This window comes from Lycium ferocissimum, chromosome 1, assembly GCF_029784015.1.
Source record: "Lycium ferocissimum isolate CSIRO_LF1 chromosome 1, AGI_CSIRO_Lferr_CH_V1, whole genome shotgun sequence".
Lineage (NCBI taxonomy): Eukaryota > Viridiplantae > Streptophyta > Magnoliopsida > Solanales > Solanaceae > Lycium > Lycium ferocissimum.
In genome coordinates, this window is record NC_081342.1 from 3,510,859 (window position 1) to 3,526,951 (window position 16,093).

The 16,093-nt window shown below is 31.6% G+C and overlaps 1 protein-coding gene across 2 annotated transcripts; it reads right to left on the reverse strand.

Moving 5' to 3' along the window:
- Positions 1–12,985: 12,985 nt before the first annotated feature.
- LOC132060642 (glycine-rich cell wall structural protein-like) lies at positions 12,986–14,406 on the reverse strand. Of its 2 annotated transcripts, XM_059453690.1 has the most exons (2): positions 13,760–14,404; positions 12,986–13,705 (listed from the first exon to the last, which is right to left on the reverse strand). In XM_059453690.1, the coding sequence occupies exons 1-2, from the start codon at positions 14,214–14,216 to the stop codon at positions 13,305–13,307; spliced, it is 858 nt and encodes a 285-aa protein (XP_059309673.1). In that variant the 5' UTR covers positions 14,217–14,404; the 3' UTR covers positions 12,986–13,304. The 2 variants fall into 2 exon arrangements, with proteins under 2 accessions (XP_059309673.1, XP_059309633.1); XM_059453650.1 differs by having other exon boundaries at positions 12,986–14,406.
- Positions 14,407–16,093: the final 1,687 nt, after the last annotated feature.

The following is a 16,093-nucleotide window of genomic DNA, read 5'->3' on the forward strand; positions in this document are numbered from 1 at the left end:
GGGAAGACAGAGACACCAAAAACAAACACTCTAAGCATCTTTGATGTTCCAATTTTCAGTAATTCTAACATAAAAAGCCTCCAACAAAAATCAAAGCTCAACATTTCCAACTTATATCAATTATAATAGGAAACAAAAACAGAAAAGAACAACAATTGTATATTCTAAGCTTTTTTGTTAGAAAAGGTCTCAAATATATAAAGAATACATTTGGAAAGGTCTCAAATACATATCAAAAATACAAAATCTACCCAAAACTAAGAAAGTAAGAAAAGACAAAACCAATAACATATGGAATCCCAATTTAGAAAAACTGAAATGTATTAAGAAAACAGAGAAGAAGCTATCTGTACTATTACGGAAGAGGAAAAGGCCATAATTCATAAGAGTTAATAGGCTGCATTGAGTTTGGAGGATTAATAACCGGCAGTTATAAAAGTTATTATGTGTAATTATCTATGAATTAATTGAAAATTTATGGGAAATTTATATTTAGACATTTTTAGTTAGAAGAATAAATAAGAAAAAGACCAAAAAAAAAAAGATAAATAGGAATGGTGGCCATAGAGAGGTGCCACATCACTTTGTCTATGCGTAGCTTTATATTATATATAGATTACTGGGTAACATTTTTATAGTGTTAAAGTAATTAGGCAGAGGGTTTATTGAGTAAGAACTTGTAAGTTACTTACTAAATAAGGAAATAACTCTAAAAGTTAAATCCGCTCTAGCTAGGTTGAAATATTATAGTAGGAGTATTAAATCTATATATATCTATATCTATATCTATATTTATATTTATATATAATATAAAGCTTGGCAAAAGAAGAGTGATGTGACACCTCTCTTTGAACAAGAATCCTATTTATCTTTTTTTTTTATTATTATTTTTTTTATTTATGTGTTATATTAAAAAAAAACTACTCCTTTAAATCTCTTAATCATCTCTTAATTATGTTAAATGTGCTACATTTAACTCTCTTAATAACATTTATCATGCAGACGATTAGATGCTGCTAAATGACTTCAGTATTGTATTTTAGTTTTTTTTTTTTTTTTTTTTTTGACCTTTCTCATTTTCTCGACTTTTTAATTGATTTATTTTCTCTTCCTCTAAAATTAATTGCATTTACTGTTGTATGAAACGGTTGAGGTGGCAATGAAGAGTTGTAACTCGTGAGGGCAACTAATTGCAGCATTAAACGAGGAAACAAATGGTCATTTTTACCCAAAATAAAATTTCTCCTAACCCACTCTATAAATTGAGATTCACACACACAAAAAAATGGATCAGTTGATACCATTGAAACGGCAGATTAGAAAAGAATAATCGACACCAATGTTTGGTGATAGCGGAGACTGCAAAAATTTCCTGCCTCAACGTTAGGTACTTTGATTTTTACGTTTAATTATGGAGGTGCTGAGGTGGTACTACTATATCGGATGTTTCATTTACCAATTGGGTCTATTGATTTATTGCAAATTTGAATGACAACAAAATATAACTTTTGTGGCAAGTTTATAAGGATTCTTGGTTATTCTTTAGTGTGTGTCTTGCCTGCGTTATTTTTTCAGAACATGTACTATTCCAGAGGTTCAAGTTTGCGCGTACTTGTGACGAAAATGAAAGACACTATATTCCACAATGTTGATAGAGAACAAATTGGATGATTTCTTTAGGCCAACAGGATGCACATTATGGTAGGATGAATCGTTCCGAGAGACATGTGAATATATATTGTTTATAAATTCGCTAACATAGCACCTGGTCCTATCACTAACCAAAGGAACTTATGTATACAAGTGATTCGTTCTCTTTAGAGAAGAATTTAGATTATATTGCTTTTGGAATATATGAGAAAATAACTTGCAACGTTTTAGTTACTCTGTCATGAATATCTATATATTATTTAATTAATTAATTTTTTTTTTGTGCTAATATTCGTTAAATGTTTCATTTTCCTTTTATTAATTGTGATCTTCCTATGTTGTTTTCTTTGTGATTTTGTCAAAAATAATTGAGTGTCAGAAGGAAAAACGAAACAACTATATGTACTAACAATAATTCCGAGATTGAGGTAATCACAGCCAAACCAAAAGTAGAACTAAAGACTTGAAAGAAAAAATAGAGAATATCAACAAGAGAAAGAGAAAGAATTAATGCACTGAAAGCACAAAAAAAAACTGCGTGAGGAAAGAACAAACTAACACAATAGTTTGTGTGTATATATGTTAATAATGTAGATCTTAGACGAGAAATATTTAGCTATGTCAGCAGGGTAGATTTTAGACAGGCTGAAAATAATAAGTTAATGAGGTAATTTTTTATTTTGAGATAATTTGAAGAACCTTGACACTCAGAAGGAAGAAAAAAAAAGGATAGAGTCCACAAGTAATAATGATTTTCATCACCCAAACTCTTTTTTTTTTTTGTCCACTAAAAGAAAATAATGAATTTGATTAAATTTTTAAGTTTCAATTATCATTAAATTAATGTACATAAATATGCATTTAGAGGAAGATTATAGGAGTTTGGTCTCTTGCTTCACTCTCTCAAAGTAGTCTCTTTCCTGTTTTATCGTTCTTTCTCAAACCTATTAAAAAAATTCTTTATTTCCTTTTACACTTTAGTATTGAAACACAAGATTTATTTTGATCAAGATAAGGATCAATTATTTCTCTAAACATTCACCACTATGTCACATTACAAGGACTAAAATTATTTACAAACATGTTATGTCTATTTTATTTCAATTTGTGTATTTCAAATACAAAGTGTGTACCCTTAAAGAACAAGACTTCACCGTGCAAGTTTTAAAATTGTGTGTTGCGAGGGCAAGAGGTGGTGTTCCTAATGATGTTCTTTTGCCGATCCAACAGTTTGTATTTCATTTATGTAAATTTTCTTTTTTCTCAATAGACAAATAAATCATAATTTAAATGTCTTTCTTCGAATAAATTTTAAAATGAAATTTATGTAATATAAATTAAATTTTAGTTTCATGTTAATTTTATAAAATCTTGGATAATCTCTCTTATTGAAATTAATCTCTCTTAATGAAGCCTCATTAGAAATATGCAATTCATTATAATTTACATGAAAGTATATGTTGTAATTAAATTAAATTTCTGAATTAAGCCAAATGCATGTTATTTATACTTCTAAGTCTTTTCCTCTCGTAAAGAGAAATATATTATATAAATTCGTTTTACGCCTGCTAATGGTTTTTACAAATTTGTTTTTGCATTTAACGATCACGTGAAGTGCGGACAAGTATACTGATAGTAAAAGAACCGGGAAAATGTAGGGATGGAACTTGGAAGAACAAGAAATGAGAAGGGCAATTCGCAGAATTGCCCTTCTTTTGGGGTGGTCTTTAAATTTTGCCCTTCATAGTTGAAATCTTTAAATTTTGCCCTTCGCTAAATCCCATAGGTTTCAGGTTCGAACCCCCACACGCTCAAAATTTTAAAAAAAATTCGCAAGGCAAAGTTTAAATTTCGCTATGCCCCCATCGATACAATTGTGAAGGAATTAGCAAAGTTATGCCGGACCCGCATACTTATGCCTTATGGGCGATTTTGACATAAGTATGCCGGTTCCCAGGCATAACTTTGATAATTCCTTCATAAGTGCATAAAAGTTTGCCCATTAAAAGTATGCCCCCATCGGCATAAACTTGTTAAGGATTTACCAAACTTATGCCGATGGGGGCATACTTATGCCTTATGGGCAAACTTTGCCTTGAAGCATATATATGTATTTTTTCAAGCATATATACCAAAGTTACATGGAAAAGTATTATGCTACAACCAAATGTCCATCCCGTATACAAATTCACACTTTGGTCCGGCAATACAAGGTAGATTAGCAATCGTTGATAGACTTCGAAATATTTTCCCATCTTCGTAGGCGGACCCAAGAAATATTTTCCCATCTTTATTTTGAATGCTCCATCACAAAAGGATTGGATTGTTGGTATGGGCAGGGGTACACTAGACGAATAGGGGGTCAAGATGAAATCACATGGATCTCACACATTGCTAGACACAAATCGTGCCACGCTCCATTACTTGCGCATTTTTGGTATGCTAGTGGCAATGGTTTGGAGAGAAAGGAACCTACTCGCATTTCAAAATACTCGCTTTTCCTATAGACTCGCAGAGAGATTGCACAACATATTCACATCCAAGGCAGAACAACTTCAAATGGCAGAGAGCTCTTCGTCGCTATGAATTGCTATCCCTAGCTAAGTGTAGTTGATTAAAACTGGGTTGTTGTTTTTTTAATGTAATAGTTGCTCCTAGTTTGACTTATACAAGTTAGTGAGTAGGAATTTTACCATGTACGGTTGAAAGTCGCCTTCAACTTTGTGCTGTACAAGTTTTTTGGATGGAATAAAATAGACTTTCAACCAAAAAAAAAGTTTGCCTTATAAGGCAAAGTTTAAATTTTATATGCCCCCTCCGGCAGACTTTTAGTTATGTTTAACTAAAAGTCTGCCGGAGGGGGCAGACTTTGCCTTGAGGGGCAGACTTTTAGTTATGCCGGATCCGGCATAACTTTAACTTTTTCTTAAAGATTGTATGCTGGATCCGGCATACACTCCCCTAGTCCTGCCTTGCGAAATTATTTTTTTATTTTATGCTTGAGCGGGGGTTCGAACCCAAATTTCATGTATTCGCTCATCTTTCCAAGAAAGGGCAAAATTTAAAGACCACAAATATGAAGGGCAAAATTTAAAGACCACAAATTTGAGTGGCAAAATTTAAAGACCACCCCAAACGAAGGGCAATCCGTGCAAAAAAATGAAATGAGAAAGGAGTAGCAAATAAGTAGTATAAAAGTAGGAGTAGGCCCAGAAACATAAAAGTAGATGGGCAATTTGCAGGATTGTCCTTCGCTGGGGGTGGTCTTTAATTTTTGCCCCTCAAATTGGTGGTATTTAACTTTTGCCCCACTAAAAATTTCTTGATTTTGGGTTCGAACTCCCGCTCAGTCAAAAGTTTAAAAAAAAATTGCAAGGTAGAGTTTGGATTCGCAAGCTTGAGTTTTGAAGCAAAATTCTGCCTTGCGATTTTTTATTTTTTAAACTGAGCGGGGGTTCGAACCCGAAATCAAGATATTTTTAGCGAAGGGAAAAAGTTAAAAGACCACGAATTTGAAGGACAAAAATCAAAGACCACCCCAAATGAAGGGTAATCCGCGCAAAAAAAATGAAAGTAGATACCACTGCTGAAAAGGCTACATGTGCTCAATATGGCGTGAGATAATTGAAGCGGCACCCAGTTTTCAGAAAGTTGTACTTAGATTCAGAGGGTGCAAGTGAAATTAAGCTAAAGTATCCAGGTTTTTTCTTCCAAAACTATAGAAGTACATCAACAACCACCTCAAATATAGCAATATGAAAGCACACAAAATGTATAAGACCACAAATACCCCCAAGTAGGCAAGAAGGACAACGGGAAGCTCCTCAAAACTGTCCCTTGTTTATTAGTAGTAATAATAAATAAATTTTTGATGTTTTTAATGGTCCAAAATGTAAATAAAATTTTCAAAATCCAAAGTTATATTAATTGATTTGTTCAAAATTACTCCTCTTTAATGAGTCTTCCAACAATCTAATCGATTATATCTTACTTTAAAAAAAAAATGAAAAAAAGCAAAAAGGTTATATTGATACAGTCTTTAATTAATGTTTTTAATTAATTTTCTAAAGGGTGTAATGTATAACAATGCAAATAATTTATTTATTTTGAAATGAAGGGAGTAATTTGGACCTAAAGTACACCACACGCATCATCATCATAGTAGTAATATTAATAGTTACAATTGCACTAATAAATGGTTATAAAATTGCTAAATGGACTTATGTGAATAGCAGACTGTTTGCAGTATAAGTAAGAGTAAGAGTCAATCCCACTTTACCCAGTGATGAAGTCAGAAATTTTGGTAAGGTTGTTTAAATGTTGACGAGTATATAATTTTTTTCTGATGAATTAGTGCAACGAATTTTGTTTAACATCATCACTGCACACCCGCCTAAAAATTTATGGCCCATTTGATTTCGTAAGTTATTCTTGATAAATTTCATTGCTAGAAAACTCTTACGGTGATTACAGTATCAAACGACAGCAACAACTAACAACAATATACCCAGTGTACGTAATCCCACAAGTGGAGAACAACAAGGGGCATTCCGAGAATGTAACAATGCGAGAGATAACGACTAATCAATTTTCTTTGGAAAAAAAAGAAAGAGAGGAAGAGAACAAAGTTGGATAATTAAAATGTTTATAGAAGCAATTAAAAAGAAAAGAGAACAAAATAAGTGATATCTAACTTGCTATTAGATCTCGTTGTCTTCTTTTTAACAATACGTCTTCTTCTTTTCTAGTAAATAAGAAGGAAAGAAGAAAGACTAAAGGAGCTTCAACAAATGAATCCAACGTAACTCCAAAACAACATAGAAATAAACTAAATTCAAATCATGACTCAAATACAAATAAGTTTAGTCGGCATATGGAAGAAAATAAGTGCAAATACAAATCAACCCAGTAGCTTCAGACATTGTTTGTATATTTTCTTTTAAAGAAAGAAGATGACCAGCGTTTGACGCAAGCTTTAAACCGTGACTTTTAGGTAAAATTGAACACCCTTTACCTCTAAGCTATCTATCTCAATTATTTTAAGGGTGTTCAAATTTAATTTATATCCGATTAACTATAATATCTAATCCATATACTAGTACAATTTTCCAAAAGGGTGTGTGTGTGACCACCCTTGGCCATGAGTGGCCCGCCACCGACTTTACCCCCCCCCCCCCCAAAACATTTAAGGGTTAAGAAACGATATTCCCTTCAAATATTGAACGGGAACGATAAACCCCTTATGCAATTTTTTTTTTATAAAGATCATTTTTCTTTCTAGAATTAAAAAATGAAAATATATAGTAACTCTTATTATTGTAACGTTCATTTATTCTGTTGGAAATAATGTACTTCTTTTAGGATATAAAAACTATTTGGAATAATCCGTTAATAAATTTCAAGTTATGTGATACTCGTTTTACCTGCATGCGCATTAAATTTTTGAATTCTAATTGCACATCAACAGTCTCATAATTTCCTCCTCTAACATTACCAATCTTTGAATTCTCTCATTCACCTCGTCCATTGTTCTATTGAACACCAAAAAACAAAAAGTCAAGGCAAAAAAAAAAAAAAAATCCAGGTACTTTTCTTGATTAGCTTAGGCTTGTGTTTCCTCCTTTCCTGTGAGTTGATAAGAGCCAATTTTACTTTACCCCCTAATATTTAAGCGTTGGAAAAAACAATACCTCCTCCACATGTTGAATGAGAATGGTAACCTGGCCCTTTATACAATACTTTCCAATGAGACTTTTCATTTTTTGAGAAAAGATATTTTTCCTAGAGAAAATATAAAAATATATAACTCTTATTTATTAGAAGATTTAAGTTGTTCATACATTTGCATAAACATAAGCACTCAAATAAGATACCGATTGATTTCATGTAACCAAGGCATTTAGTCCATAACCCTAAAAAAAATTGCTTATATAAATTTAATTAGAAAATATTTCATATAGGATAAAAATCAGATTGATTTTTCAGAAAAAAAAAAGAAATATTTGCTTGGCTCATCTGAGTGGTTTTGAAAATTAAAAAAAAAAGTGTTTGAATAGGCGATTTACGTGGAAATTGTTGTGAAATATATCTTAGCGGATGGAATTAATTAGTACCATACAAAATATTTATAGACAACCCAAATGTAATTAGAGGGTGAAATTAGGTAGACTGGATGTGCAATCAGAACCCAAAAGTTTAATGCGCATATAGGTAAAACGAATGTCACATAGCTTGAAATTTATTAACATATTATTCCAAGCAGTTGTTATGTCCTAAAAGAAGTATATTATTTTCAACGGAATAAGTGAATTAGACTATATTTTCGTATTTTAGTTCTAGAATGAAAAAGGAAAAAGATCTTTATTTCAAAAAAAAAAAAAAAAATTACCGGAAAATATTTGCATAAGGGGATTATCATTCCCTTTCAATATCTGAAGGGAATACCGTTTCCCAACCCTTAAATTTTAGGGGCGTAAGGTGGGATTAACTCTAAGAGTAAATTTGATCTTCCATCAAGTTCAATGTCAATCGTTGTTTTTTTTTTCGGCCTTGTCTCCTTAGTGAAAATATGGATGATTTTGTTGGACCTTGCTAAAAAACTACGGTTAATTTTTCATTTGTGGTCATTAAATTACTATAGATAATAAGCGCCAATCCAATTTTTTTGTAGTCCTTAGTTAGAGACCTTGGTTATATTACAATTAAGTTTTACCAACAAAAAGGTTACCTTTTCCGAATTTGCCCTCATATTTGTCTTTTATTACTTCATCTATAAGAGGGTGTTATACAAAGATTAAGACACTTTCAAGTATTTTTTTAGTAACACAAAACCCATTAGCCTAACTTTTTTTAAGATGATGTGACATGTACCATAACTTCTTTATATGCGTCATTTTTACTCCTAGTAAATTTCTTTATTACTTAGGGTGCCGCACCCATTTTTGCTACATTTAGAAAATTTCAAGCTCCTTTTAAAATGCTTAAGAAATTATGAACTATAATGATGTCAACTAAAAAAGCATGTCACTTGCATAGCTTGAATCTTTTCATCGATATTATTTGGTATATTATAATATTTCATTTTTTTAAAAAATGTGTACTTAAATATTTTAACAAAATTGTACTTAAAAAACATGTCACTTGTACGTTGATTAGCTATATCGTTCATTTTAACAAAATTAACCTTTTTCCAATATTATTTGGTATATTATAATATTTTATTTTTAAAAAAAATGTGTAGTTAAATATTACATAGTTTCTAAAATGATAACATAATGAACAATGTAGGTTGTAGTTTATACTCCATTCATCTACAGAAACAAATAGTGTAAGGCGTACTACGCGGTCAGTCAATTCAATTTTTGGTATTGAATTCATAAATATGTTTCTTAGTATAAATTTACACTTCAAAAATTACATAAAAAGAATCTATAATTTAAACTCGATGGAGTAGTTAAAATGTTGAGAACTTCTTTGAAAAATATGAAATTAATAAAATAACTTTTTAGTTTTCCAAGCAGTAGTAATGTCAAACAACTTGTGACAAAAGGGAGTAATTTTTTACGATTTTGAGTATCTTTTTTTTTTTTTTTTTTTTTTTTTTTTAAGTGAGGGGTGGTGGGTAAAGAAAAACGGTTAAGCAGTATTTGTTAGCATAGTGAAACATGGTTAAATGAATCATGCATCATTGAAGCTTCATTTGGGTCTTAGAAAATAATTAAAATGTACATTTTATAAAATAATGCTCCCTTTAAACTCACAAAAGGAAAAAATGTCCTTTTCTCATCACATAAATTTTTGGTAAAAGGAAAGTTTAATTATATTTAGAAAATTAATTAATTATCTTCATATTTTCAATATACTTTGTCCAATTTAATTGAACTTAACATTTGTATAATTTAATTGAACTTAACATCTACAAACATTAGTAAAGTATAAATTTTATTTAGAAGTTATCTTTGTCTATAATTAACGTCATTAAAATCTCAAGAAAATAAATAAATGTACCATATATAGTTGTTGTGTTTAGAACCAAATTATTTTTATTTTTTATAGAAGAAAGCGTTATAGTTCATAATGGATGTTGCTAATCACACATATGCTATAGCTAAATTGGAATTTGAAGAAATTATCAAAGTCTAAAATTTAAATAAAATCCAACAAATAAAAAAAATACGATACTTTATGTCATGTATTTGTTTGAAGGTAAAAAGAAAGTCTAAAATAGGGACAAAAGAAGAATCTATGTTCAATTTTTAACTTCTTTTGTACAATTTAAATATTTGGGAGTCTTTAACTTTTAAAAGTTTGCAGAAAGTGTCAAACTAATCTTCAATATCTTAATGTTAAAATAAGCGGTAATAATAATAATAATAATAATAATAATAATAATAATAATAAATGTAACTTTTAATCTTCACAGGCCAAATGCCACTAGTTACTCTTTATAAGATTAAACTCATTAACTTATATTTTGTAACAATAAAGTCAATATACCAACTATTTGTTACACTAAAGTCACAAAATTAATTTTTGCAACAGTAAAAATCACCAAATTATGTGTTAGTGTTCCAGAAAGTACAAATTGCTGAAAGTTAAATTTTTAACGCCGAAAAATGACGTGTCATTGCCATTGCCACAAATTGTCATAATCTATACTTAAACATAAACAATTAGCCAAACATTTTTTTTTTAAAAAAAAAAAAAAAGCGAAACGACAAAATCGATCTAGATTAGCGAACAATTCTTGGCGATTAATGATGACGAGAAGCGTACTTTGGCAACTCTTCCAAATTTGTATATATGATTTGCATCAGCTCATTCTCTTTACAGAGGGTCAAATATACCCCTCGTTATACTTTTAGTGCAAATATACGTCTGTCGTTATACTTTCTACCCAAATATACCCCTCTCATTATAGTTTGACACAAATTTATCTTTAATTTTAACGGAGGGACAAGTGTCAAGTTCATAATCAAATGACCAATCCATAATTTTAAATACTCAATTCTTTTAAAAACCTATCAGTTTAACCCGATCCGACCAATTTTGATCATCTTCTCCTTTTCTTTTGTGACCCAAAAGCATAACTAGGGGTATATTTGACCCTTTTCCATTTTCTTATCGTTTCTTACTTTTTCTTTAAAAAATTCACTTCAAATAAAAATATAATAAATTTAAGTACGTAAAATCTCTTATTAATATGTAACTTCAGGTCACCAAATCCTTTAACCGCCCGGTCAAGTGTCAATAACTTTGGTAGGAAAAGAGTTACTATTTATATATTAACTATTTATGTGTTAAAACTAACATAGCTAATATACAATATCATCCTCGGTAACTTTCAATTTCCTTTTATAATTTAATATATGTATTATTTTATGTAAATAGAAAGATGAAATAACTAAGTTTTGCATAATTAATACCTTCATAACTTTAGTTAGCAACCAAACGATCCCTTAGAGCATGCATGTTTTGTTTCTTGTTTGCTCCATCATTGATGTTGGGATGGAAGAGAAATAATTACTTTCTCAAAATATTTAGGCCTTTAAACTTTTTTCACATAAAGATGCCTTATGCTTACTGCTTTGAATGTGTACAAGCATCTCAACTTGTATAAAATTGAATATGTAAACACAAAACGCTGACGTGTCACCTAAATTTTGAAGGGCCGCGTCAGTGTCAATGCCACATCAGCATTTGTGTTTACATGTTCAACTTTATACAAGTTGAGATCTTCACTTTTGAGCATACTTGAGATGCGTTTAAGGACTTTGTATTATGCTAAATATTTATTAGAGAGAGAAAGAGAAACATCTTTGCACGATAATGAGAGCCTGAGCCAAATTTAGGACCTTATTTATGTATTATGCTAAATATTTATTAGAGAGAGAAAGAGAAACATGAGCACGATAATGATATAGGCTGGATGGATCAAACACTTAAATGAGTCCGAGCATGCCACATCGCAATCCAAACTCAGACTATTGACAGGTGACAAGTCTATTAAAGAGCTATTATGTACAGTTTATAATTGGTGGCACTAGGTCACATATTATTATTCCTTTTTGTTTTTTCAATTTGAATTTGTGCTATAATTTACAGGTAATTTTTTCTCTCTTAAATATGAGATTCACAATTTTAAAAATAAAATAAATTATCTGCCAAACAGTTATCTATGACGTGACAGTATAAAAATTTCTTATATTGATAATATATAGCTTAAACACTTTGAATTTATTAAAAGAGGCCAATAAAGATGGCGAGAAAAAAGTAGAAAGAGAGGGTATTTATTAGAGTTTAATCCCTTTATTTAAGTGATGCAAAGTGAAGTTATACTAATCATTAATACAACTCTAATTCTCCATTATGTATCACCAAGGCTTAATAGCTTATATCTGTAACAATGAAAATCTCCCGCATAATAAGTGAGTTCGATTCTCACTTTTTTTCTTTCTTTTTTCTTTTACCCATCTGCTTATGTAATTCGGGAAAATATTCTCACTCGTGTTATTATTTTGCTAGAATAAGGTGAGATATTACTTTTATCATCAATAAATTGGGAGAAAAACAGTGAAAATGAAAATATAATTAATGATACTGATATATTCGATTTTCTTAAGAAAGAAATTCCATGCATCTACAAGACTACAACAAGCTTAGCAGTAGCGATCACTTCACGAGCAAGTAAGCGATTTGCCATGCGTATGTATCATCAATATATGAACCGCACTAATGTATTTATTAAGTCAAAATTAAAATTACATACACTAGTAGTCTGAAAAAGAATAAAGAAATCAGGTCAATTTACCAGTTTGTGGCATGTTACTCTTCTTTATTCCATGTTAGCACATCAGACTTGCTATAAAGGTTTGCCAATTATTGTAAAGTGAATTTATGTCGATGGAGTAAAAAACATTATGGCAAATTATATTTACATTTTCAATATCAAAGTTTAAATTCTAGCTAAGAGAAAACAATACTACTCCTAAGTGATTTGCTCTGGTCAACCTAGATCTTGATGTACAGGGTTACACGATATTTATGGTGATGGGTACGCACATACGGACTGAACACCACCACTATCAAATACTAAAAATTATGGCATTCCTTGACACAATTAGGGTTGATTTCAACTATTTGTATATATATTCTCCGTAGCAAAAACGGAAAGATGTAATGAACAGCTGTCCTGCTTAATTGTGATTATAATGCTAGCTCTTCTTCTTCACAGACTTTTCCATTTCCATGCAAATCTCCAAGTTTAAACTTCAATTTCTTTTTATAAGAAAAATGCATGAGATATCTAAAGGGGCCGGGGTAATATAAAACACACTTGGCAACATAATTATATTATTAATGACGAGATCGGCCATTACAACTATATAGTCCATGAGCTTTTCTCAAGCAAGATGGACAGAAGCTTTTGCTTTGCCTCAACCAAAACCACATTGTAAATGTGATAGCTATAGACTTGTTTAATTACTAGGAGTACCATTTTTTAACAAGTTTCACAAAAGAATAACAACTAATAAAAGGTAAAGGTCATTAACCACTTGAGACGAGCAAATAAGATACTTCCAAGAGTACATAGGAGTACATTAATAGTATTGCATGCTTAATTATTTCATGCAAGAACAACAAAGCTTTGTTGATCAATGAAGACCACCACCAAGGCCTCCTCCACCACCAAAGCCGCCGCCACCACCACCTCCTACTCCGCCTCCACCACCGACACCTGCTCCGGCCCCAAAGCCTCCTCCTGCTCCAAAACCTCCTCCTGCACCTGCACCACCACCAATGCCACCACCTCCTCCTCCACCAAAGCCTCCCCCGCCACCAGCGCCTCCACCAATACCACCACCGGCACCAAAACCACCCCCTGCACCGGCACCTGCTCCACCTATGCCTCCTCCTGCTCCACCACCTCCTCCTGCTCCTCCTCCAATGCCTCCAATCCCTCCACCTACTCCACCACCAGCGCCAGCTCCACCTCCAACACCTCCACCAAGTCCTCCTCCAGCTCCACCACCTCCTCCTAAACCACCACCACCACCTGCACCCCCACCAATGCCACCACCCGCACCCGCACCACCTCCTACACCACCACCTGCACCGCCTCCTACACCACCACCACCACCTAATCCACCCCCACCACCTGCACCACCTCCAAGACCACCACCAGCTCCAGCTCCGCCTCCTACACCACCACCTGCACCGCCACCTAAACCGCCGCCACCACCAGCACCCCCTCCAAGACCACCACCTCCTCCTAATCCACCACCAGCACCACCACCAAGACCACCTCCACCTCCTAAGCCACCACCTGCGCCTCCACCTAGACCACCACCAGCTCCTCCGCCAAGACCTCCACCGTGTCTAAACCCTTTACTATAAATCCCATGTCCTAAACCCCCACCAATGCGATCACCAAAACGACGATGCCTAAATAGATTTTTTTCATCTTCAACTCCATTAACATCATCAGCAAAAACAAAATTTCCAACAACAAACACAAGCAAGAGAATAAAAACACCAACACTACGAGCAGAAAGTAATAAACTCATTATGACTCCTATTGCTTAAACACTCAATGAAAAGAATAATAAAACGTTGGACATGCAAGAATGTCTACTATATGACCCTATTATATAGTGCAAGAAAATTACATCGTGGGTCCACTTAATTAGAACTGAACTCAACTGTCATCTTCTATTGAGTAAATGCTTGCTGCTCTACAATTGGGCAGAGGATTAAATTTTTGCAACTGCCCCTTTCCCCGCGCACACACACACAAAGTCACAAAGATACCATTATTTTCACTACTGCTTTTAATTTGGCTCTGTAGAGATTTGACTTTAAAGGCGTGTCTCATTTATTATGAATTTATCCGAAAGTTCTAATTCACATACAAAGCAGCGAGGACGATTTACACAATCCCAGTTTAATGTAATAGTATGTGATATCGTTTTATTTATTTCATTTTCTGAGTTATCAGATTATGTTTATGGTGAAGTTATCTATCACTAAAACTTAATTTGATGATATATATAAGACTGGTACGTCCTTGTATGAGTTTTAACTTATATATATATATAGTGTTATTTGGCCCGGGCCGATGTTAATTTTTTTTTTTTTTTGTTCTTGCTTCTTTGTTTTTGTAATATTAGTTTGACACTTTCTAAAGAATTCTAAAGCATTAAAGTATATATATATATATATATATATATATATATATATATATATATATTTAAAAGTTAAAGGAAAACATTTTTCATAGTTTATATATTAGACTAATAATGAAAGCTTTTCTAATTTCTATTTCTTGAACTTTTGAGATAATAGTCTCCGATGATCCAATGAGCTTTTCATATGTTATATTAATTTCATTTATTTCTCTGAATTGAACCCATATTAGCTCATTTATTTTTTACAAAAAGATACTACTAATTGTCAAAAATATTTTATGCTAGAATATTGTTGTATAATGAAATCAATAAAGTTAACTTATAAATCAATATAGAATAAGTCAAAGTTTTGGCACTGCAAGATACTTTTGTAGATGTTCTTTCAAATTAAACAATAGAAAAAAAATATTGCAAAAACAATGAAATTAAATTGTTCTTACTTTAAGCTTTCTTTTTCCTTCCAAAAAGTACATGTTAAAAAATATATTTTCTCCCTTTTCTTAATTTAATGAACTTTTTTATGGAATATACATTGTAATAATTTTTTCACATTGAGCTTAACTATTTTATCTGAAATTATATAAAATATTGATTATCCCGTATTTCCCAAAATATTTTAATACTAAAAAAGTGAAAGTATACTTTTGCAATTTTTCAGTATTATTTCTGTTTGGAGATTAAATTGTATTTTCTTTAACAACACTTATAATATATATTAAAATAATTTTTTTAATTCCTCTGTTAATATAGTAATTATTAGATAAATTTTATGTTAAAAGTGTCTGCACGTAAATTTAGATTAATTAGCTATCGTACTTCAAAATTCATTTTTCTCTTGGATGGAAGGACTACAATTTATATTTGTGATACATTTTAAAAAATATTTAACAATGATATATGTTATTAGTGTTTATTCATTTATTTTAAAACTTAATCCTACCTTAAGTGAAATCTTTGTTAATTACGTATGTTTACAAGCACGTAACAACAACAACAACAACATACCCAGTGAAATCCCACAAAGTGGGGTCTGGGAAGGGTTTGCTTGCAAGCACGTATAATACAAAATTACAAGAGAAACTAAAACAAAAAAAACTTTACATTTAAACGGACGAATAAAAATTTAAAATATCATATGATAAATGGTAAATACCATAAATAAAAAAAATATCATAAGAATAATATTTTAATTTAACAATTGAGCCTATATAAGATATAAATTGAATGATGGGATGATTTCTTTACGTGTCAATAAT